Source organism: Chiloscyllium plagiosum, unplaced genomic scaffold (genome assembly GCF_037043375.1).
Source record: "Chiloscyllium plagiosum isolate Xiang-an unplaced genomic scaffold, Cpla_swu_hap1 HiC_scaffold_7, whole genome shotgun sequence".
Taxonomy (NCBI): domain Eukaryota; kingdom Metazoa; phylum Chordata; class Chondrichthyes; order Orectolobiformes; family Hemiscylliidae; genus Chiloscyllium; species Chiloscyllium plagiosum.
Window position 1 is genome coordinate 119,741,045 of NW_028270145.1, and position 24,886 is coordinate 119,765,930.

General features: G+C 49.5%; 1 protein-coding gene across 2 annotated transcripts in view; it reads left to right on the top strand.

Moving 5' to 3' along the window:
• Positions 1-4,141: 4,141 nt before the first annotated feature.
• gmppaa (GDP-mannose pyrophosphorylase Aa) overlaps positions 4,142-24,886 on the top strand; it is a 34,117-nt gene continuing 13,372 nt past the window's right edge. Inside the window, exons 1-8 of one of the 2 annotated variants that reach the window (XM_087989432.1) lie at positions 4,142-4,287; positions 11,592-11,689; positions 13,775-13,878; positions 14,903-15,095; positions 16,100-16,159; positions 19,433-19,563; positions 20,320-20,334; positions 24,597-24,731. In XM_087989432.1, coding sequence (XP_087845558.1) covers positions 4,248-4,287; positions 11,592-11,689; positions 13,775-13,878; positions 14,903-15,095; positions 16,100-16,159; positions 19,433-19,563; positions 20,320-20,334; positions 24,597-24,731 — 776 coding nt within the window. In that variant the 5' untranslated portion in view covers positions 4,142-4,247. The remainder of the gene's footprint in view (positions 4,288-11,591; positions 11,690-13,774; positions 13,879-14,902; positions 15,096-16,099; positions 16,160-19,432; positions 19,564-20,319; positions 20,335-24,596; positions 24,732-24,886) is intronic. The other variant, XM_087989433.1, reaches the window with a different exon arrangement.

The following is a 24,886-nucleotide window of genomic DNA, read 5'->3' on the forward strand; positions in this document are numbered from 1 at the left end:
CTGGGGAGGGCATCATCAACCACGTGGGAGGGGAAATTGCAGTCTTTGAAGAAGGAGGCCATCTGGGATTCTCTATGGTGGAATTGGTCCTCCTGGAAGCAGATGAGGTGGCGATGGAGGAATTGGGAATAAGGGCTGGTGTTTTTACAGGAGGCAGGGTGGGAGAAATTGTAGTCCAGGTAGCAGTGGGAGTCGGTGGGTTTGTAGTGGATGTCCATGTTGAGTTAGAGGCTGGAAATGGAGATGAAGAGTTCCAGGAAGGGGAAAGAGGTGTATGAGATGGTCCAGGTGAACTTGAGATCAGGGTGGAATGTGTTTGTGAAGTTGATGAAATGTTCAACCTCCTCTTGGGAGCACGAGGTAGCGCCAATACAGTCATTGATGTAGCAGAGGAAAAGGTGGGGAATGGAGCCTGTGTAGCTGTATATAATGCACAGTTCCACGTACCTGATGAAGAGACAGGCATAGCTGGGGCCCATGTGGGTGCCCATAGCTACCCCTTTGGTCTGAAGGAAATGGGAGGATGGGAAGGAGAAATTGTTGAGGGTGAGGATCAGTTCAGCCAATCGACTGAGTGTGTATGTGGAAGAGTACTGGTTGGGTTGGTGGGAGAGGAAGAAGCAGAGGGCTTTGAGGCATTCACCATGGCAGATGGATGTGTACAGGGACTGGATGTCCATGGTGAAGATGAGGCATTGGGGCCAGGGAAACAAAAGTCATGGAGGAGGTGGAGGGCGTGGGTGTTAGAGTTCTTTGATGAAGTGACCAGGCAGGTTGACAAGGGCAGTGTGGTAGATGTAGCCTTTATGGGTTTCAGTAAGGCCTTTGATAAGGTTCCACACGGTAGGCTGCTCTGAAGGGTTAGATCGCATGGAATCCAGAGGGAACTGGCAAATTGGATACACAATTGATTTGATGGTCAGAAACAGAGGGTAATAGTGGAAGGATCCTTGTTGGACTGGAGGCCTGGGACTAGTGGAGTGCCTCAGGGATCGGTGCTGGGCCCACTGCTGTTTGTTATCTATATTAATGATTTGGATGAGAATGTACAAGGGATGATTAGTAAGCTTGCAGATGACACTAAAGTAGGCAGTATCATGAACAGTGAGGAAGGTTATCAGAAATTGCAGCAGGACCTTGATCAGCTGGGGAAGTGGGCCGAGAAATGGCAAATGGAGTTTAATATAGATAAGGGTGAGGGCTTGTATTGTGGAAAATCAAATCAAGGTAGGAGATTCATGGTGAATGGTAGGGCCTTAAGGAGTGTAGTGGAACAGAGGGACCTTGGAGTTAGGGTGCACGGTTCTCTGAAAGTGGAGTCCCAGGTAGACAGGGCAGTGAGGAAAGCTTTTGGCACACCGGCCTTCATCAGTCAGGGCATTGAGTATAGGAGTTGGGACGTTATGTTGCAGTTGTACAGGATGTTGGTGAGGCTGCACTTGGAGTACTGTGGTCAGTTTTGGTCACCTTGCTACAGGAAGGATGTTATTAAACTGGAAAGAGTGCACCTGAAAAACCTTTCACTGTTTCCAAAGTTTTTGGGGCCTTCCAAGGTCATACATAGCGTTATATAAACTATGGGCCTAGAGAACTAAAGGGCATCAGTTTAAGGTTAGAGGGGAAAGAATAAAAAGGAACCCAAGGGGTTTTTTTACACAGAGGGTGGTGCGTGTATGGAATGAGCTGCCAGCGGAAGTGGTTGAGGCGGGTCCATTAACAACATTTAAAAGGCATTTGGACAAACACATGGATAGGAAAGGATTAGAAGGATATGGGCCAAGTGCAGGGAAATGGGGTTAGAGTGGATGGGTATTTTGGTCGGAGTGGGCCAGTTTGGGCCAAAGGGTCTGTCTCCGTGCTGTAGGACTCTCTGACTCCAAGAGCAACATCATCTCTGCATCTAACCAGACAAGTTCTCAAGAACCATGTATGCTTCAGTCAGGTCACCTGTTATTCTCCTAAACTCCAACGAGTACATGCTCAACCTCTCCTCACGAGATAGTCTCTCCATATCTGGGATCAGCTGAGTGAACGTTCTCTGTATTGTCTCTATCTTTCCTTAGATAAGGGGCCCAAGGGTGTTCACAATGTTCCAGCTATGTTCTAACAAGTGCCTTGTGAAGTTTGAGCAAGACTTCCCGATGTTTGTTCTCCATTTTCTTAATAAAGGCAAACATTCCACTTGCCTTCCCTATAACCTACTAAACTTGGATGCTAGTTTTTTGTGATTTATGCATAAGAACCCCCTACAATTCCCTCTGTGGAGCATTGCTTTCTGCTGTCTTACTCAATTTAAATAATAGTCAGCTCCTTTATTCTTTCTGCAAAAGCGTTTAAATTTTACCATGTATTTCTAATGCTCTTCTATTGTATCTTCAATAATAGACTCTAACATTTTCCCAACAGCAGGCATTAAGCTAAGTGGCCTAGAGTTACCTTTATTTTATTGTCTCTTTGCCTTTTTAAATGAAAGTATTACTTTGGCAGTTTTCCAATCCTCCCGGACAGTTCCAGAATCCTCTAATATCCTAGATGCATCCCACCTTGTCCAGGGAACCTACTGGTTTTTGACCCCATCTGTTTCTTTATTACTTTTTCTCCAGTTATTTTGCTTATCTCTTCCCATACAACCATCTTGGGTCCTTGAGTATTTTGTAATTGGAATGCATTTAATGTGAAGACTGATCCATTTATTCAACTCTTCTGCCATTTCCTGGTTCTTCATTATTTATCCCTGGCCATGTTTTCTACACGGTAGCTGTACACTTGAATACGTTTCCTCTTTATATATTTAGAGATGCTCTTGCAGTCCATTTTGATATTATTTGGAGGTTGACACTCAATGTTTATTGTCTCCCTCTTATTTTTTTTCTTCTCTCTTTAAAAGTCTGACTCACTACCAGTCTATGCTGCATTTATTTGTTTCATTCAGTTTGATGCTATTCTTAACTGCCGTGGTTAACCATGGTAAATTTATCTTGTTTCACATCATGTGGAGCTGGGAGTTTTGGACTGTGGTGGACAAAGTTAGAAATTACACAACACCACATTATAATCCAACAGGTTTATTTGGAAGCACTATCTTTCGAGGCGCTGACTCTTCGTCAGGTGGTTGTGGAACATGACAGTGCGACACAGACTTTATAGCAAAAGGGTTACAGTGTCATGAAGTTGTAATGATGTATTAAACAACTTTAGTTATAAATGACACAACACCAGGTTCTAGTTCTTAAATAAATTTAGATCAAGTCTTTCATCTTTTAGAGTGGGATTTGGTGGTTTAGGTTCTTTAACATGTAAATCCCATAATTACATTCTCAAGATTTGGAGGAGCTGGTGTTGGACTGGGTTGGACAAAGTTAGAACTCACACAACAGCAGGTTATAGTCCAACAGGTTTAATTGGAATCACACTAGCTTTCGGAGCGACGCTCATTAGCCAGGTGGTTGTCTACTGTTGGACTATAACCTGGTGTTGTGTGATTTTTAACTTGAGCATTGTCAAGTTGGTGTGGGTTTATCTAACACGGTAATAGGTGCCAGCCCAGCCCAGGCAGTGTCTGATGGTAAACCCTGTTTCTAAAGTGGCTCTGACAAGGCTTTGTGAGGGTGTGAAATGTAACTGTGGGAACTGAGGCCTGCTGCTGGGTGACCTCTAACCCCCCTGTCAGGCATTAACTAGTTAGTTATAACCCCCCACCCCACCCCCCTGTCAGACATTAACTAGTTAGTTATAACCAGTTGTTGGTGTTAAACTGCTCTCCCATCCCCCACTGCCCAGGGGCGGGGTTACAGCCACACAGTGGGGGCGGGCCCTATACCAGGCTCCGCCCCTGGGGCGGGGTTACAGCCACACAGTGGGGGCGGGCCCTATACCAGGCTCCGCCCCTGGGGCGGGGTTACAGCCACACAGTGGGGGCGGGCCCTATACCAGGCTCCGCCCCTGGGGAGGGGTTACAGCCACACCGTGGGGGCGGGCCCTATACCAAGCACCGCCCTTGGGGCGGGGCTGTCCCTCCAGCTCCATCGTCATCACTCCCCGACACCCACCCACGGGTCGCATGGCCCCAGTCATCATCAGAGTGCGCCGGAAGTGGTTGGCGAGTGCGAGTGTGTCCGAGCGGCGGTGGGAGCGCGCGCGGAGACAGAGCTACCCCCCCTCCCCCCAAGCGGGACAGAGAGCCTCCCCCACCCCCACAAAACCCTGAGAGACAGAGCTCCCCCGACACACACCCGCCCGGAGGCGCGATGCTGAAGGCCGTGATTCTGATTGGGGGCTCCCAGAAAGGTACCGTCACAGGGGGCGGGGCCACGGGGAGGGGGCGGGGCCACGGGGAGGGGGCGGGGCCACGGGAGGGGGCGGGGCCACGGGGAGGTGGGGCCTGAGGGAGAGGGGAGGGGCCTGACGGAGAGGGGAGGGGCCAGGGGAGGTGGGGCCTGAGGGAGAGGGGAGGGGCCAGGGGAGGGGGCGGGGCTAGGTGGAGGTGGGGCCTGAGGGAGGGGGAGGGGCCTGACGGAGAGGGGAGGGGCCAGGGGAATATGGGGCCTGAGGGAGAGGGGAGGGGCCTGAGGGAGAGGGGAGGGGCCTGAGGGGGAGGGGCCAGGGGAACATGGGGCCTGAGGGAGAGGGGAGGGGCCAGGGGAACATGGGGCCTGAGGGAGAGGGGAGGGGCCAGGGGAACATGGGGCCTGAGGGAGAGGGGAGGGGCCAGGGGAGGTGGGGCCTGAGGGAGAGGGGACGGCCCAGGGGTGTGGCCTGCAGAGGGGCAGGGGATGGGGTAGGGTAGGGCCAAAGTGGTTGTGGCTACTGTTGGGTGGAGCCAGGGAGAGGGGGTGGCCTGACTGAGATGGGGTGAGACCCCGGTGTGGGGGGTGGGGGGTAGGCAGGGACAGGGAGATGTGGGGGGAGGGTGAGAATCAGGAGTGACACTGTACGGACGGTAGAGAGGTCACCCAGGAGGACCCCAGGGAACCTGAGCTCCCTGATTGGGGGCCTGTTGAACTGGTCCAATCAGGGAGCCTTGGCTGACAGATATACACGGGTGGGGGAGGGGTCAGAGGTTCTGTTCACTCTGAGAGAGCTGGCCCTGAGGGAACTGGGTCAGTGTCAGGGACTCTCCATGTGGAAATAAAGGGGGACTTAGTGACAGGATAACGGCCTCTGGGGAGTTACTTCAGAAACTACCACATTTACAGATAATACAAAAATAGGTGGGAAAGCAAGTGGTGAGGATGACAAAAAGAGTTTGTAGAGGGACATAGTCTGGCTAAGCAAGTGGACAAACACTGAACACATAGAATGTAATGTTACATACATATGGTAACCATTCCTGATGAAGGGCTCCAGCAGGAAAGGTTGATTTTCCTGCTCCTCGGATGCTGCCTGAGCTGCTGTGCTTTTCCAGCGCCACTCTCGCAATATTGTAACAACAGTCAATAACAGTCAATATTAAGTTCATAACAGATTTTTATTTTACATTCTAATTGGGCAATGGGAAAAGTGAGCCCATTTGGCAGGAGCAACAGAGGGGCTGAATATTATTTTAATGAAAGACTGCAGAAAGCTACAGAACAGACATATTTGGATATACTGGTCCATGAATCACAAATATCTAGCATTCAAGGTAATAGAGAAGGTAATGTGGCATAAAAATAGGGAGGTTTTGCTAAAATTATACAAGGTATTGGTCAGAGCACAATTGGAACACTGTGAACTGTTTTGGGACCCTTATCTAAGAAAACATTTCCTGGCACTGGAGGCAGTCCTGAGAAGGTTGAAGTTTTTAAAGTGATGAGCAGGTGTTTATATGAGGGTGATTTTTTTAAATGTATTTTAGTCTACTTGGTAAGTTCGATAGGCACAGTATCAAGGGAGCTTTATTCTGTATCAAACCCAGTGTTAGAACATAGAACATTTCAGCGCAGTACAGGCCCTTCAGCCCTCGATGTTGCACCGACCTGTGGAACCAATCTGAAGCCCATCTAACCCTCACTATTCCATTCTCATCCATGTGTTTATCCAATGACCATTTAAATGCCCTTAAAAGTTGGTGAGTCTGCTACTGTTGCAAGTAGGGTTTTCCATGCCCCTACTACTCTCGGAGTAAAGAAACTACCTCTGACATCTGTCCTTTATCACCCCTCAATTCAAAGCAATGTCCCCTCCTGCTAGCCGTCACCATCCGAGGAAAAAGGCTCTCCCTGTCCACCCTATCTGACCCTCTGATTATCTTATATGTCTCTATTAAGTCACCTCTCAATCTTCTTCTCTCTAAAGAAAACAGCCTCAAGTCCCTCAGCCTTTCCACATAAGACCTTCCCTCCATACCAGGCAACATTCTGGTAAATCTTCTCTGAACCCTTTCCAAAACTTCCACATCCTTCCTATAATGCGGTGACCAGAACTGTACACAATACTCCCAAGTGCGGCCGCACCAGAGTTTTGTACAGCTGCAGCATGACCTCATGGCTCTGAAACTCAATCCCTCTACAAAGCTAACACACCATTTTTCATATTAATAACCTTATCATCCTGGGTGGCAGCTTTCAGGGATCAATGTACATGGACACCGAGATCTCTTTGCTCATCTACACTACCAAGAATCTTGCCATGAGCCCAGTACTCTTTATTCCTGTTGCTTCTTACAAAGTGAATCAGGTCACACTTTTCCGCATTAAACTCCATTTGCCACCTCTCAGCCCAGCTCTGCAGCTTATCTATGTCCCGTTGTAACATGCAACATCCTTCAACACTATCCACAACTCCACCGACCTCAGTGTCATCCGCAAATTTACAAACTCATCCTTCTACGCCCGTGTACAGGTCATTTAAAAATGACAAACAGCAGTGGCCCCAAAACAGATCCTTGTGGAACACCACTAGTAACTGAACTCCAGGATGAACATTTCCCATCAACCACAGTAGCTGTTCCTTAAATAAACTCCGCATTTCAAGTGTGCCCATCCCCTGCAGTTTCCTTCCCCATCCCATGCATCCTAAATCTTGCCTGATCGCATCATAATTGCCTTTCCCCAGAATAAATCTTACCCTGTGTTATATACCTATCCTTTTCCATCACTAACGTAAACATAACCGAATTGTGGTCACTATCACCAAAGTGCTCACCTACCTCCAAATCTAACACCTGGCCGGGTTCATTACCCAGTACCAAATCCAATGTGGCCTTGCCCCTTGTTGGCCTGTCTATATACTGTGTCAGAAAACCCTCCTGCACACATTGGGCAAGAACTGACCCATCTAAAGTACTCGACCTATAGTATTTCCAGTCAATGTTTGGAAAGTTAAAGTTCCCCATAACAACTATCCTGTTGCTCTCGCTCCTATCCAGAATTATCTTTGCTATCCTTTCCTCGACATTTCTGGAAAACTCCCAATGCCCCTCCAGTCCTGTTTCTAACCTCAGCCCATGCTACCTCAGTAGACGGGTCCTCAAACGGCCTTTCTACCATTGTAATACTGTCCTTGACTAACAATGCCACACCTCCCCCTCTTTTACCATAGTCTCTGATCTTACTGAAACATCTAAATCCCAGAACCAACAACAACCATTCCTGTTCCTGCTTTATCCATGTCTCTGAAATGTCCACAAAAATGTTTGTTTCTGTTTCTCTGTCTCTCCTGCACTGACCTCACCTTTGTCTGTTCCTCTCAATTTTAAAAGTGCTATTGTTTTCACTTTTTTTCCAAGTTGCAAAACAATGCAACTGCATATAAAATAGTAATTGCTGCTCCTGAAATTCGAGGAAATCACCTCCAGCAACTAAAATACCTCGAACAAAGAGCAACCTTTGAAGAGGTGACAAGTAGGTTAGACCAGGGAAACCCAGTGGATGTGGTCTATCTAGACTTCCAAAAGGCCTTTGATAAGGTGCCACACAGGAGGCTGCTGAGCAAGGTGAGGGCCCATGGTGTTCGAGGTGAGCTACTGGCATGGATTGGGGATTGGCTGTCTGACAGAAGGCAGAGAGTTGGGATAAAAGGTTCTTTTTCGGAATGGCAATAGGTGACAAGCGGTGTCCCGCAGGGTTCAGTGTTGGGGCCGCAGCTGTTCACATTATACATTAATGATCTGGATGAAGGGACTGGGGGCATTCTAGCGAAGTTTGCCGATGATACGAAGTTAGGTGGACAGGCAGGTAGTACTGAGGAAGTGGGGAGGCTGCAGAAGGATCTAGACAGTTTGGGAGAGTGGTCCAGGAAATGGCTGATGGAATTCAATGTGAGCAAATGCGAGGTCTTGCACTTTGGAAAACAGAATACAAGCATGGACTACTTTCTAAACGGTGAGAAAATTCATAAAGCCAAAGTACAAAGGGATCTGGGAGTGCTAGTCGAGGATTCCCTAAAGGTAAACATGCAGGTTGAATCCGTGATTAAGAAAGCGAATGCAATGTTGTCATTTATCTCAAGAGGGTTGGAATATAAAAGCAGCGATGTACTACTGAGACTTTATAAAGCTCTGGTTAGGCCCCATTTGGAGTACTGTGTCCAGTTTTGGTCCCCACACCTCATGAGGGACATACTGGCACTGGAGCGTGTCCAGCGGAGATTCACACAGATGATCCCTGGAATGGTAGGTCTAACATACGAGGAACAGCTGAGGATCCTGGGATTGTACTCATTGGAGTTTAGAAGATTAAGGGGAGATCTAATAGAAACTTAGAAGATAATACGTGGCTTGGAAAAGGTGGATGCTAGGAAATTGTTTCCGTTAGACGAGGAGACTAGGACCCGTGGACACAGCCTTAGAATTAGAGGGGGTACATTCAGAACAGAAATGCGGAGACATTTCTTCAGCCAGAGAGTGGTGGGCCTGTGGAATTCATTGCCGCAGAGTGCAGTGGAGGCTGGGACGCTAAATGTCTTCAAGGCAGAAATTGATAAATTCTTGATGTCACAAGGAATTAAGGGCTACGGGGAGAATGCGGGTAAGTGGAGTTGAAATGCCCATCAGCCATGATTGAATGGCGGAGTGGACTTGATGGGCCGAATGGCCTTACTTCCACTCCTATGTCCTATGGTCTAACCTGTTACAGCCAGAAATGTTTCCCATCCTCCATCTTGGATTATCCAGAATCCAATAGGCTGGGGTTGTTTTCCCCTGGAGCGTCGGAGGCTGAGGGGGGACCTTATGGAGGTTTATAAAATCATGAGGGGCATGGATAGGGTAAATAGACAAAGTCTGTTCACTGGGATGGGGGAGTCCCAAACTAGAAGGCATAGGTTTAGGGTGAGAGGGGAAAAATATAAAAGAGACCTAAGGGGCAACGTTTTCAAGCAGAGGGTGGTATGTGTATGGAATGAGCTGCCAGAGGAAGGGGTGGAGGCTGGTACAATTACAACATTTAAAAGGTATTTGGATGGGTGTATGAATAGGAAGGGTTTAGAGGGATATGGGCTGGCTGCTGGCAGGTGGGACTAGATTGGGTTGTGATATCTGGTCGGCATGGACGGGTTGGACCGAAGAGTCTGTTTCCGAGCTCTGTTACTCTATGGATGTAGATTTGCTCGCTGAGTTGGAAGGTTCATTTCCAGACGTTTTGTCACCTTACTCGGTAACATCTTCAGTGGGCCTCAGGTGAAGCTTGTATGTCTCTATGTTGACTCAGTCCTGGGATTGTTTCACGGGGGCAGTGCAGAAGGAACTTTAGTCTGTGTCCACAAGGCCCAACTCCGGAGTGTGATGGAATACACCCCACTTGCCCTGGATGGGGGCAGCTCCAACAACACTCAAGAAGCTTGACACCATCCAGGACAAAGCAGCCGCTTGATTGGCACCACATCCACAAACACCCACTCCCTCCCCCACCCACACTCAGTAGCAGCAGTGTGTACCAGCTACAAGATGCACTGCAGAAACTCACCAAAGATCCTCAGACAGCACCTTCCAAACCCACAACCACTTCCATCGAGAAGGACAAGGGCAGCAGGTACATGGGAACACCACCCCCTGCAAGTTCCCCTCCCAGCCCCTCACCATCCTGACTTGGAAATATATCGCCGTTCCTTCAGTGTCACTGGGTCAGAATCCTGGAATTCCCTCCCTAAGGGCATTGTGGGTCTACCCACAGCACATGGACTGCAGCGGTTCAAGAAGGCAGCTCACCCCCACCTTCTCAAGGGGCAACTAGGGACGGGGAATAAATGCTGGGACCAGACAGCGCCGCCCATGTCCCACAAATTGTGAAAAAAAATCTAACCCCATACTGTCCCTGTCCTGAGAGTGTTTGATGGGGAGACAGTGTAGAGGGAGCTTTCATCTGTATCTAACCCTGTGCTGTCCATGTCCTGGGGGTGTTTGATGGGGGACAGTGTAGGGGGAGCTTTCCTCTGTATCTAACCCTGTGCTGGAAGTGTTTGATTTGGGACTGTGTAGGGGGAGCTTTCCTATGTATCTAACCCTGTGCTGGGAGTGTTTGATGGGGGACAGTGCAGGGGGAGCTTTCCTCTGTATCTAACCCTGTGCTGGGAGTGTTTGATGGGGGACAGTGTAGGGGGAGCTTTCCTCTGTATCTAACCCTGTCCTGGGAGTGTTTGATGGGGGGACAGTGTAGGGGGAGCTTTCCTCTATCTAACCCCGTGCTGTCCCTGTCGTGGGGGTGTTTGATGGGGACGGTGTAGAGGGAGCTTTCCTCTGTGTCTAACCCCGTGTTGGGAGTGTTTGATGGTGACAGTGTAGGGGGAGCTTCACTCTGTATCTAACCCTGTGCTGGGAGTGTTTGATGGGGACGGTGTAGAGGGAGCTTTCCTCTGTGTCTAACCCCGTGCTGGGAGGTTTGGTCTGGCTGGGTGCCTGTGGTGATGGTGTGGTCTGGCTGGGTGCCTGTGGTGATGGTGTGGTCTGGCCGGGTGCCTGTGGTGATGGTGTGGTCTGGCTGGGTGCCTGTGGTGATGGTGTGGTCTGGCCGGGTGCCTGTGGTGATGGTGTGGTCTGGCCGGGTGCCTGTGGTGATGGTGTGGTCTGGCCGGGTGCCTGTGGTGATGGTGTGGTCTGGCCGGGTGCCTGTGGTGATGGTGTGGTCTGGCCGGGTGCCTGTGGTGATGGTGTGGTCTGGCCGGGTGCCTGTGGTGATGGTGTGGTCTGGCCGGGTGCCTGTGGTGATGGTGTGGTCTGGCCGGGTGCCTGTGGTGATGGTGTGGTCTGGCTGGGTGCCTGTGATGATGGTGTGGTCTGGCCGGGTGCCTGTGGTGATGGTGTGGTCTGGCCGGGTGCCTGTGGTGATGGTGTGGTCTGGCCGGGTGCCTGTGGTGATGGTGTGGTCTGGCTGGGTGCCTGTGGTGATGGTGTGGTCTGGCCGGGTGCCTGTGGTGATGGTGTGGTCTGGCCGGGTGCCTGTGGTGATGGTGTGGTCTGGCCGGGTGCCTGTGGTGATGGTGTGGTCTGGCCGGGTGCCTGTGGTGATGGTGTGGTCTGGCTGGGTGCCTGTGGTGATGGTGTGGTCTGGCCGGGTGCCTGTGGTGATGGTGTGGTCTGGCCGGGTGCCTGTGGTGATGGTGTGGTCTGGCCGGGTGCCTGTGGTGATGCTGTGGTCTGGCTGGGTGCCTGTGGTGATGCTGTGGTATGTTTCCAGGTACACGGTTCCGGCCTTTGTCCTTCGAGGTCCCGAAGCCGCTGTTCCCTGTGGCCGGGGTCCCAATGATCCAGCATCACATCGAGGCTTGTGCAAAGGTAATAGTCTTCCTCTCAGCTTCCCTCAGAATCGCTGACAAACACCCGTCACTGAGATCAACACTGCTGTTCCAGAGTCATCATGAAAGTTCAAACAATTTGTAAACGTTTGCAAATTACTCTTTTTTAGACCCAAGTTGATTGAGAGCATTGAACATATTTCTGTGCTTTACAAGGATTACAATTTATTACAAATAAGTAAATTCTCACTAAAGATCTACAATTATGAGGCGACAATATTTAGTTGTACTAACTAAAACTCTAAATTTAAAACTGCCCTCAACACACACGTTGGGACAGACACAAATAAAAATGGGCGTTAGGACATGGGGAGAGACTGTGAGGCAGTTTAATGATTCCTGTTGACAGGGTTCACTCAGATGATCCTTTTGGCTTGTCAGGATCTGCTGCTCTTCATCTTCCTTCTCCAAGTACTTCCACGTGCTGCAGGAGGCACAGAGCAACTGGCTCACAGCTTATTAGAATTAGAATCCCTACAATGTGGAAACAGGCCCTTCAGCCCAATAAGTCCACACCAACCCTCTGAAGACTATCCCACCCAGACCTATTCCCCTACCCTAACCATTGCACCTAACCTACATATCCCTGAACAGTAGGTTAGGTGAATTGGCCATGCTAAATTGCCCGTAGTGTTAGGTGAAGGGGTAAATGTAGGAGAATGGGTCTGGGTGGGTTACGCTTCGGCGGGTCGGTGTGGACTTGTTGGGCCGAAGGGCCTGTTTCCACACAGTAAGTAATCTAATCTAAGTAAGTAATCTAATCTAATCTAAGTACGGGCAATTTCCCATGGCCAGTTCACCTGACCTGCACATCTTTAGACTGTGGGAGGAAACCAGAGCACCCGGAGGAAACCCACGCAGACACGGGGAGAATGTGTAAACTCCACACGGACAGTCGCCCAAGGTTGGAATTGAACCCGAGTTCCTGGTGCTGTGAGGCTGCGGTGCTAACCACTGAGCCACTGTGCCACCTCTCTGACTTAATAGTTATTGGTTATGGCCACACCTGGTGAAAGGCAATACACTGGGCTTCCTTCAGGCTTCCACTTTGTTTCCCTTCAGGGAAAGGGGCAGTATGTTCCTTTCTGAAGACAGATAGCTTCAAACCCAGAAGGTGTTCAGCATCTGGGAGCCAGCCATATCATTGTTGCCAGGCAGAAGGCCTGTCATGGCCAACTGTTCATCATTTGATAGATGAACCCACCCCTTGTTGCTGGCTGAATTGCCATTTGTAAACACTCCAGCTCCAGCTCATCCCTGGCCTTCCCCTGTGCTTCAACCAGCAGCTGTGTAAACAACGCTTACAGTGAGTGTCAGGAAGCTTGCTTTCAAAATGTGAGGTAATCATTTTGAACAATGCTTGGTTCTTAAAACATTCCTTTTTTCCTACATTAGTCCACAGTCAAAAATACACAAATAAAAAATTATGATCTTTACACAATCATCCTGAAACCCCAGTGGTGCAATCAGTGCAATATAAAGGGACAACAGAAGCTGCTGAAAAAGCTCAACTGCATGTGGAGAGAAATCAGAGTTAACGTTTTCGATCGAGTGACATATCCTCAGAGTTCATGAAGGAGTTTAGAAAGTATGGGGATTCCCAAAGGTGTTTTATCTGCAAATAAAGAGCAAAAGGATACAGGACACTCTAGTATGATGCATATCTCTTCAATGTGGATTCACTGTAACGTAACTGATGAGTTGGGGATGCTGTTTTTACAGCGTGAGGTTTGAAAACGCGTGTTGGTTGTAGTGCAATTACATCATCAACAATTTAAGCCCTGTTTCTAAAGCGCAATTTTTGTATAACGCGGAGTTGCACAAGAATGCAACTATCACGTTACAGAAGAGCTGACAGTATTTATGGCAAATTATAAACCAATTGTTAATTTTAAATCTGTCATTGATAGATTTTTATTATCCAGTGATGTTAAGAATAATGGAAATAAGTCAGCTATCCAGAGTTAGGTCAGCTCTTAGCCAGAATCTCATTGAATGATGGGACAGGTTGTGGGGCTGAATGGCCTCCTCCTGTTCCTGTGTTCCTCTCTGTTTGTCTCTCTAGGTTCCAAATTTGAAGGAGATCTTACTGATTGGGTTTTACCAGCCAAGCGATGAATTAAACCGTTTCCTCTCATCAGCACAGCAGGAATTCAAAGTCTGTATCAGGTAACAATTAATTGTCCTAAAAGCCCTCTGTGTTGTTGATAGTGTGAGGTGTATGTGCACGTTCAGTGTGGCAGATGCAGTCCTGTTGCTGAGAGAACTGTACACTGAGTGTCGGAGAATTGTTCAATTACAAATAGAGGCCACACACGGAGCTTGTAAAATTGACAAACACTGATTTATTTCTCATGATATTGTGGGGAAGAGAAATTGACTGGACTGATACCAAATGGATACTTTGCCCAGTTACCTCCCTGAGCAGTACGTATAGTCAGTTTTAGCGGGTTACAGCAGTATAATGTTAATCACAAAACAATGCGGTTTCAAGAAGTTAATAGAAAACAGGTGCTTGTCCTGCAGTATCCATCAGTTAACAATTGTAACAGGAGGTAAAAGTGAGGACTGCAGATGCTGGAGATCAGAGTCAAGATTAGAGTGGTGCTGGAAAAGCACAGCAGGTCAGGCAGCATCCGAGGAGCAGGAGTATCCACATTTTGGGCCAAAGCCTTTCATCATGAAATTGTAACAGGAGGTTTAGCTGATCTGCAGAAACAGGTGCTAATGGCTAGCATCCTGGCTTCAATAGGTCCCTGGGATCGTGTTCATAGGGCTTTTGCCCGAAACGTCAATTTCGCTGCTCCTTGGATGCTGCCTGAACTGCTGTGCTCTTCCGGCACCACTAATCCAGAAAATAGTGTTCATTCTTGTCAGGTATCTTGGTGCCACCTAGTCTGTGTGGGCTGTAAGATTGTTGCTGATCTGATTGTGGTTTCAGCTGGACTTTCCCAACTGCTTCCATGAACCCTTCACTCCTTTGTCTCTCAAACGTCGGTCTAACTCCACCTTGAACAGATTCTTCAATAAAGATAAAATACTGCAGATGCTGGAAATCTGAAACAAATGCAGAGTGTCCTGGAGAAACTCTGCAGGTCTGACAGCATCTGTGGAGAGAGAAAAATGGAGTTAATGTTTTGGGTCCGCTATTACTCTTAGTCAGAACTCATTCGTTATGTGTGTCTGCTCTCAGGTATCTTCAAGAGTACATAGCTCTGGGCACTGGCGGTGGGCTGTATCACTTCCGAGACCAGATCCTGTTTGGAAACCCAGAGAAATTCTTTGTCATGAACGCAGATGTTTGCTGTGAGTTTCCCCTGGTGGAAATGATGGAATTCCAGCAATCCCGGGGCCACCTCGACTCGTTCGTCATGTTGGGCACAACTGTAAGGAAACTGTTCCATGATGTTGTCGAAATCCTCTGAAATTTCTATTCAGGGTTAGAGGGGCAGGGAAGGGTGGTACACTGCAGGGTGAAAAGGATGGTGGTTTACGGATAGGCCACGGAGATTGGTTTTGGGGTAGAGGGAGATAGGGAGGTTTGGACTTGGATGGGTGAGGCTGGTGTAGTGTTTATTCATTCGCAGGATGTAGGCAAAGCTGGCTGGTCCAGCATTTATTACCCATCCCTAATTACCCCTGGAGAAGGTGTTGCAACCTTGAACAGCTGCAGTCCCTGGATGTAAGGGCACTCAGTGCTGTCAGTGAGGGAATTCCAGGATTCTGACCCAGTGACACTGAAGGAACAGCGATGTGTTTCCAAGTACGTGTTCCCATGTACCTGCTGCTCTTCTCTTTTCAGATGGAAGTGGTTGTGGGTTTGGAAGGTGCTGTCTGAGGATCTTTGGTGAATTTCTGCAGTGCATCTTGTAGCTGGTACACACTGCTGCTACTGAGTGTGGGTGGGGGAGGGAGTGGGTGTTTGTGGGTGTGGTGCCAATCAAGCGGCTGCTTTGTCCTGGATGGTGTCAAGCTTCTTGAGTGTTGTTGGAGCTGCCCCCATCCAGGGCAAGTGGGGATTATTCCATCACACTCCGGAGTTGTGCCTTGGAGATGGTGGGCAGGCTTTGGGGAGTCAGGAGGGGAGTAATTCCTAACTTCTGACCTGCTCCTGTAGCCGCTGTGCTTATGGGGCAAATCCAGCTGAGCTTTGGTCAGTGATAAGCCGCCAGGATGTTGATAGTGGGGCATTCAATGATAATACGCCATTGAATGTACAGACGTGATGGGTCAAATGGCCTTCTTCTGTACTGTAAAATTCTACAGTTCAAGGTGACGATGGTTAGATTCTCTCTTACTGAGATGGTCATTGCCTGACATTGTGTGCATGTTATCCTGGATGAGGTTTAGTTGAAGCTGCCTGTTAATGCTCTCTGTTGTCTCTCTGCAGGCGAACAGGAGGCAGTCGATGAATTACGGCTGCATTGTGGAGAATCAGCAGACACACGAGGTGAGTCCCTTGCTCTGTCACAGGCCATGACGAGCTCGGGGGATAGGAAGTAGGCTGTTCCTACTGCCTCATTCAGCACAGGCTGCTTCTATTACACAGCAACTGGCCATTCAGCCCGTCTGCACTGTGCATCATAGAGCATACTGCCACACTGACGGTCCACTAACCCCTTCCTGTGACTGCCACTGGCTCCCAGTGTAACAGAGTCTGTGGTAGCTGCATTGATCTGTATAGCCACCTTCACACTCACCCTGAGGGTGGGAGAGAGTCCTCCTTATCTATGAGGGACCGTTGATGATGATGATGACAATACTGGTGTTTATGCTGCACAGAAACCTCCTCCCAGCCCATTTCCCCTCCCTCCCCCCCCATAACCAGCTACTCCTGTCTCTACCATGCAGTATCCAGTTTGCCGTTAAATATGTCAATGTGATGCACCACCTCCACTCCCTGTGGGGAAAGCAGTTTCTCAGCTTTGTGCCTCCATATCAGGAAGCAATGTAAAGGAATATTTCAGTCTTGTGGAGGGAGGGGGTTGGTGCAGATTCACTAGAATGATAACTGGGGCTGAAAGGGTTAAATATAAGGCCAGGTCACAGAAACTAAGCTGCTAGTCCCCCCAGTGTAAAAGATGGAATTGAGGTGTTTGAGCTGATAGGATTGATAGAGAGAAACCATTTCCTTCAGGCAGTGGGAGGAAGATACCCCATTCAAATTGTAGCTTGGGTCCATTCAGGATTGATATCAGGAAACACTCAAAAAGGGGAGTGAAAATCAGGAACCCTTCTACTCCCCATGCCATCTGCAAATGTCCCACTCCCCCGACCACAAAACCGTAGGGGCTGGAATGGGAGGGGGCTGGTCAGCGGAGTTTCAGAGACTGAGCTGGATAGGTTTCCGAGGGACAAGGGGATCAGTGATTTGGTGAAAAGACAGCCGACTGGACTAGAGATATGAATCAAACAGACGCAGTCACTGAATGGCTTCTTCCTGTTCATACGTTCCTGGAGGAAGTTGTGAGATTGAAGTGCCCATTGTTTGTTTGGGTTGACATACTGGGTAGGGAGAAACACAAAGTGAAATGGATAGCTTGCTTTTGGCAGCAAGTTGTTCTGACCGTAACTGTACTCCCTGAAAGACAAAGAAGGCAAATTCCTAATGGGATTGCGATAAATATTAGAATAAAACAAAATGTCCAGGGTCTGGGGAAAAGAGCAGAGAAGTGGGATAGAACATAGAATTGTACAGCACAATACAGGCCCTTTGGCCCTCAATGTTGTGCCAGCCTTTTATCCTACTCTAAGATCAAACTAACCTACATACCCTTCATTGTACCATTTTCCATGTGGCTATCCAAGAGTTGCTTAAATGCCCCTAATGAGGGATGAATTGCATTGGTTCTTCACGTAGCCAGTACAGACACGATAGACTGAATGGCCTCCTCCCGTATTGTCTGGTTCTGTAGTCCAACAGGCGGCACCTGATCATGTTCCGACAGATTCCAACCAGACTGTCATCAATGTTTAATGTCCAACTGGACAGGCAGACAGCAGCTTACATGAAGGACAGTGTGGGAAGTGTAACATTTCTTCAGTGTCCACTGCTAAGGTCCTGGTGTCAACCCACAAGCAACTGATCTTTCACTGGGGAGTGGGTTATTTCAGTCTGTTTCTCCTTTATATCATTTCCATCTTTGACTTTCCTTCAGCCAAAGTTGAGGAAATATATTTTAAAATTCACTCTTGGGGGGCATGAGTCACTCTCATGTTCATCATTTACTGCCCATCCCTAGTTGCCCCTTGAGAAGGTGGGGGTGAGCTGCCTTCTTGACCCGCTGCAGTCCATGTGCTGTGGGTAGACCCACAATGCCCTTAGGGAGGGAATTCCAGGATTCTGACCCAGCGACACTGAAGGAACGGCGATATATTTCCAAGTCAGGATGGTGAGGGGCTTGGAGGGGAACTTGCAGGGGGTGGTGTTCCCATGTATCTGCTGCCCTTGTCCTTCTAGATGTTGATGGTATGACGTCTGCACAAGAGTCATACCAGACTTTATGTGTTTACTCTGTTTTCTTCTCCACAGACTGTGCCAGACCTGCTGAATGTCTCCAGCATTTTCCATGTTTGTTTCAGATTCCCAGCATCCACAATATTTCATTTTTATATAGATGGTAGTGATTGTGGGTTTAGAAGGTGCTGTCTATGGATCTTTAGTGAGTTTTTGTTGTGCATCTTGTCGATGGTATATAATGCTGCTAGTCAGTGGGGGAGGGAGTGGGTGTATACGATGGATGCTGAGCAAGCAGACCACTTCATCCTGGATGGTGCTGAGCATCTTGGTTCTGGACAAATAGTGATTCAGAGTGCAGTGAGCTATAGTTATATTATCACTTCCCTCCACAGGCTGTTGTGACATTAGCCTCGTAATACTCTCCTCCGTGACTACCTGGTCAGGTCCACGCCCCTCTACAACCCACCCTCCCATCCTGGCACTTTCCCCTGCCACCGCAGGAATTGCAAAACCTGCACCCACACCTCCTCCCTCACCTCCATCCAAGGCCATAAAGGAGCCTTCCACATCCATCAAAGTTTTACCTGCACATCCACCAATATCATTTATTATATCCGTTGCTCCCAATACGGTCTCCTCTACATTGGGGAGACTGGTCGCCTCCTAGCAGAGCGCTTTAGGGAACATCTCCGGGACACCGGCACCAATCAACCACACCGCCCTGTGGCCCAACATTCCAACTCCCCCTCCCACTCTGCCGAGGACATGGAGGTCCTGGGCCTCCTTCACCGCCGCTCCCTCACCACCAGACGCCTGGAGGAAGAACGCCTCATCTTCCACCTCGGAACACCCCAGGGCATCAATGTAGACTTCAACAGTTTCCTCATTTCCCCTTCCCCCACCTCACCCCAGTTCCAAACTTCCAGCTCAGCACTGTCCCCATGACTTGTCTTACCTGCCTATCTCCTTTTCCACCTATCCACTCCACCCTCCTCCCTGACCTATCACCTTCATCCCCTCCTCCACTCACCTATTGTACTCTATGCTACTTTCTCCCCACCCCTACCCTCCTCTAGCTTATCTCTCCACGCTTCAGGCTCACTGCCTTTATTCCTGATGAAGGGTTTTTGCCTGAAACGTCGATTTTGCCTGTCCTCGGATGCTGCCTGAATTGCTGTGCTCTTCCAGCACCACTGATCCAGAATCTGGTTTCCAGCATCTGCAGTCATTGTTTTTACCTCTCCTCCTGTCCTGCCTTTGCAGGTTCTCCATTATGTGGAAAAGCCAAGCACTTTTGTCAGTGATATCATTAACTGTGGAATTTACCTCTTCACGCCGGATATTTTCCAGTATATCGGAGAAGTGTTCAAGAAAAACCAGCAGGACCTTTCCATGTGAGTACAGCAGATGGATAAGATGTTTGATAATCATGTCGACTATCCTGCCACTCACTCTGTGCCTGCCAACAGCAGTACCCTCACTGCTACCCACACAGGCTTCCCATTATCTTCCCATCTCCTAATCCTCCATTTCCTATTTAAACTCTCAACTTGGAGACCAGTACCCGGCATCATACTGCAAGTCATTGTGCCTGTTTGAAAGAGGTTTCCAGTTCACCCACTCTCCCACTCTTTCACAGTGGCCAATTGAATTTCATCTTTCAAGTATTTCTGTAATTGTCATCCATTCAGGCACGCAGTCCAGACAGATGTAGCGCTGTATTGGCATGGACTCATCTTCCCTAGCACTAATATAGCTCTGTGCTTGATGGGTTCAGCAACGTGACCACAACAGTGGCCCGGTGCTAGCTCCGGACTCTGGATCTTTGTGGTGGTAGTGGGAGGGATGTCACTGGCCTCTGATAGGAAATGAAGGAAGATGCCAAAGCATGGCTCAACAGGAGACTTAAACAGGAGACTGTGATCATAGGGAAACAATATTCCCTGCCTGGCTGATCCCTCTCTGAGTACTGGTTTGATGGTCTTGTCCAGTCCAATTTAACAAAGTTAAGGTGTTCTTCCTGCCTTCCTGTGCCCATGAACATCTGTGTACATAACAATGGCTCCACCTTATTACAGCTGTCTCTCATTTCTCATCTCTTCCTTTTATTCTCGGTCGGACCTTCTTCACTTTGCCGGTCCTGTGCTCAGGTATCCTTCCGTTGGGTGAGTTTGGGTAGTGTAGTCTCCTCTGTAGGGCTTGTTAATCCTGGCACAATCCCATCCAGGCTGTAGGCTACCAACTCTCTACCCCGAGAATAAATAATTGCAAGATCATTGACCAAAATTCTCATCAGCGAGTGATATATCTGACCAGCAGAGAAAGTTCAGGACTCAAGAATGGGCAAGGTGGGTGAGCAAGTACAATCAATAACAGAAGCTGGGATGTTGACCATTATCTGGAGGTTAATTGTGAGGGAGTGGCATGTCAGGTCAGGTGTACATCACTCCTGTTTGATGACAGTTGCAGACATTGTGTTCAGCCCTGGGCTTCTCTGGGAGGACATATCAGTCTTGGAGCAGGAACAGCACAGAATGTACCCAGAGTTAAATGGAAATAAACAACAAGATTGCAGGAAGTGTGTCAGTACTCTCATGCAGTGAAGATGTAAAGAGTGGACCTGGTTGTGATGTTTGGAATTATAAAGGGTTGTGATGGAGTTTCCAGAGAGAAGCGATGCCTCCTGATGTGGAGGAGGGATTTGGAATCCAGGACATTAACATTACTGCCTGGTCATTCAGGGCTGAATACTTCCCACACATCTCAAACATTGAACCAAAGTGAGGGTGAAGTGAAGATAGAGATTAGCTAAGGTCTAATCCAATGGCAGACAGTGGTCTGAGGACTGAATGGTCTTCTGCTATATTAGTGTACATTAGCCAGCTGGTATCAGGAGCACTGGTTAATCCTTACTGGTAATGTACTGGTCATGTACCACCAGCCCAGGAGGCAGGTTACTGCCCTCTCTGCCTCCAGCGTCACATTCCTGCCTGTCTCTCTTGTCTGAATCTCCTCTGATATCTTCACTCTGTCTGATTCTCCCTCTCTCTCTCTCCCTCTCTCTCTCTCCCTCTCTCTCTCTCCCCCTCTCTCTCTCTGTCTGATTCTCTCTCTCTCTCTCTCTCTCTCTCTCTCTCTCTCTCTCTCTCCCTATCTCTCTCTCTCTCAACTGCATGGCTCTTTCCCTTTTGTATTTGGATATCTTTCACACTAACATGCAAATTAGGATGAGGCCATTCAGCCCCTCTAGCCTGCTCTATTATTCAGTGAGATCCTGGTTGATCTGATTTGAAACTCAAATCCACATTCTCACTAATTCCCACAATCCCATCAATCCCAACTCTGATCTCTCCAGCTCCACTTAAACATATCCACATTCTTCTAGCACCTTCCCGGAGAAGAGCTCCAAAGACTCATGGCCCTTAGACAAATAAATTCACCTCATCCCTGTTTTAAACAGGCAATTTCCAGGCTTTAAACATTGAGTTCTAGTTTGAGATTCCCCCTCAAGAAGTCCTTGTAACAAACCTCTGACTCATTTGTGTCCTCCTATCTCCTTACTGTAGCTCTTGAACACATTATCGATTATTGTCATTGTGTGTGTTAAAGGAGGAAGCTGTTATCTCTGATTTGCCTGTTACTCTCTCTTTCTCTCACACCACTGTTTCTTTTAGTGTTGATTTTTGGACTTCTCTCTTTCTCTCTGTGTGTCTGCCTGTCTCTCTCTCACTTTCTCTTTCTCTCTCTCTCTGTCTCTGTGCATTCCCCCCCCCCCCCCCCATGTCTCTTTCTCTGCTTCACTTTCACATTCCCTTCCTCACCTGTCTGTCACATTCCAATACCTGTCCGTATCCCATAGCCGTGCCTGGATGGGAAGCTGCTCAGAGCTGTAGCTGGTGCATGCTTTTCCAGCTGAGTGAAATGTTTCTGGTTTGGAATGTGGTGTCTGACAGCGAGGGAAGCAGAGACTGAAACCAGGAGCATTGGGAATCAGAGATAGGGGTGAAAGCAGCGGGAATGGTGGAGTGGTTACAGTCGAGGGTAGGCTTTGTGTTGCACTGAGGCCTTGAGCTGAACTAAGTCCCATGGGGGTGGGCTGGAGGGGAGGGTGAAACATCATGGAGAGGGCTTCTACTGGGATTGGGGGCTTGTGTCGTGTTCAGTGGATTCAGTCACAATGGGGAGGGGGGTCTGCGTCACAGGGGGGGGAGGGGGGACTGTGTCACAGGGGGGAGGGGGACTGTGTCACAGCGGGGGAGGGGGGTCTGTGTCACAGCGGGGAGGGGGACTGTGTCACAGCGGGGGAGGGGGACTGCGTCACAGCGGGGGAGGGGGACTGCGTCACAGCGGGGGAGGGGGACTGCGTCACAGCGGGGGAGGGGGGTCAGCGTCACAGCGGGGGAGGGGGACTGTGTCACAGCGGGGGAGGGGGACTGCCTCACAGCGGGGGAGGGGGACTGCGTCACATCGGGGGAGGGGGACTGCGTCACATCGGGGGAGGGGGACTGCCTCACAGCGGGGGAGGGGGACTGCCTCACAGCGGGAGAGGGGGGGACTGCGTCACAGCGGGGGAGGGGGACTGCGTCACATCGGGGGAGGGGGACTGCGTCACATCGGGGGAGGGGGACTGCGTCACAGTGGGGGAGGGGGACTGCCTCACAGCGGGGGAGGGGGACTGCGTCACAGCGGGGGAGGGGGACTGCGTCACATCGGGGGAGGGGAACTGCGTCACATCGGGGGAGGGGGACTGCCTCACAGCGGGGGAGGGGGACTGCCTCACAGCGGTGGAGGGGGGTCTGTGTCACAGCGGGGGAGGGGGGACTGTGTCACAGCGGGGGAAGGGGGTCTGTGTCACAGCGGGGGAGGGGGGACTGTGTCACAGCGGGGGAGGGGGGTCTGTGTCACAGCGGGGGAGGGGGGTCTGTGTCACAGCGGGGGAGGGGGGTCTGTGTCACAGCGGGGGAGGGGGACTGTGTCACAGCGGGGGGGCGGGGGTCTGTGTCACAGCAGGGGAGGGGGACTGTGTCACAGTGGGGGGGGGTCCGTGTCGTGAGGGGAATGAGTTGTTCATGGAGGGGGTGTGGTTACTGAGTGGTTGAAGATTGTCTCTGTTTGGGGTGGAGGGTGGGAGCTGCTGGATGTTGGTGGGGGGGGGGTGTAGGTGGCATAGACACAGAGCGAGTGCTGAGGGTAACTCTAACTCAGCTGAGGCATGGGTGTGTTCAGCTTCACTCGGTGTTTAATTCGCTGCTCAGGTCCCCACTGCATCCTGGCTTTTGAGCATGTGACTTTTTTCTGGTTTTCTCCTCTTCCTCAGTTGTTAGCACTGCTGCCTCACAGCGCCAGGGACCCGGGTTCAATTCCACTTTCAGGCGACTGTCTGTGTGAACATAGAACATTACAGCGCAGTACAGGCCCATCTATGGAACCAATCTGAAGCCCATCTAACCTACACTATTCCATTCTCATCCAGATGTCTATCCAATGACCATTTAAATGCTCTTAATGTCGGCGAGTTTACTACTGTTGCAGGCAGGGTGTTCCTTGCCCCTACTACTCTCTGAGTAAAGAAACTACCTCTGACATCTGTCCTATATCTATCATCCCTCAGTTTAAAGCTATGTCCCCTTGTGCTTGCCATCACCATTCGAGAAAAAAGGCTCTCACTGTCCACCCTATCTAACCCTCTGATTAGCTTATATGTTCCAATTAAGTCACCTTTCAACCTTCTTCTCCAATGAAGTTAGCACTCTCCCCATGTCTGCGTGGGTTTCCTCTGGGTGTTCCAGCTTCCTCCCGCAGTCCAAAGATGTGCAGTTTAGGGTGGATTGGCCATGGGAAATGCAGGGGTAGGGAAAGGGAGTCAATCAGGGTGGGATGTTGTTTGGAGGGTCAGTGTGGACTCAATGGGCTGAATGGCCTGTTTCCATATTGTAGGGATTCTATGATTCTTTCTTGTCTTGATCAATTTGCTCAGTCACATCAGATTACCTTACTGAACCGGAATTCTGGAGCCACACCATTCCAGAGTTTTGGAAGTGGAAGGGCAGTACTTTCGGATTCTCAGTCACTCTGTACCTCTCCCTTCAGTGGGAAGACCATCAGTACATCAAGCGGTCTCTTACTGCCAAGAATCCTTGAGCTGGGCCAGGGATCGGGATTTAGATGCAGAACCTCACCCTGTATTCCAACACTGAGATGGATGAGGACCATGTTCTCCAAAATTCTTTTCCCTGGGTCCACATCCAAAACTGAAAAGGGTTTAATCAACTTGGAAGTAGGGAACAATGAGGGGAGGCTTTCAGCTGTATCCGTATCCAATCACAAATCAATAGACCTGGTGTCTCAGTGTCCCCTGAATGGGGTATATCTGACACAAGGAGAGGGAGTGAAGGGGGTGTCAGTATCTGATAACTTCATCCCACAGAGAGGAGAACACAAATGGCTGGCAGCGAGCTGAGGTCATTCGCCTGGAGCAAGATATCTTCACCACCATGGCTGGGCGTGGCTCCCTCTACATTTACAAAACCGATGGCTTCTGGAGTCAGATCAAGTCAGCAGGGTGAGTGTTAACGTGGCGCGGGACGGGCTATCCACACGCAGGCACAAAGGGCAAGGCAGCTGGATGGAGGGAAGGGCGATCGCAGGGCACTGACTAGGGGGACACAGGCAGAGAAACAGGGACACTGCAAGGAACAAGCAACCTGGACAGACGGG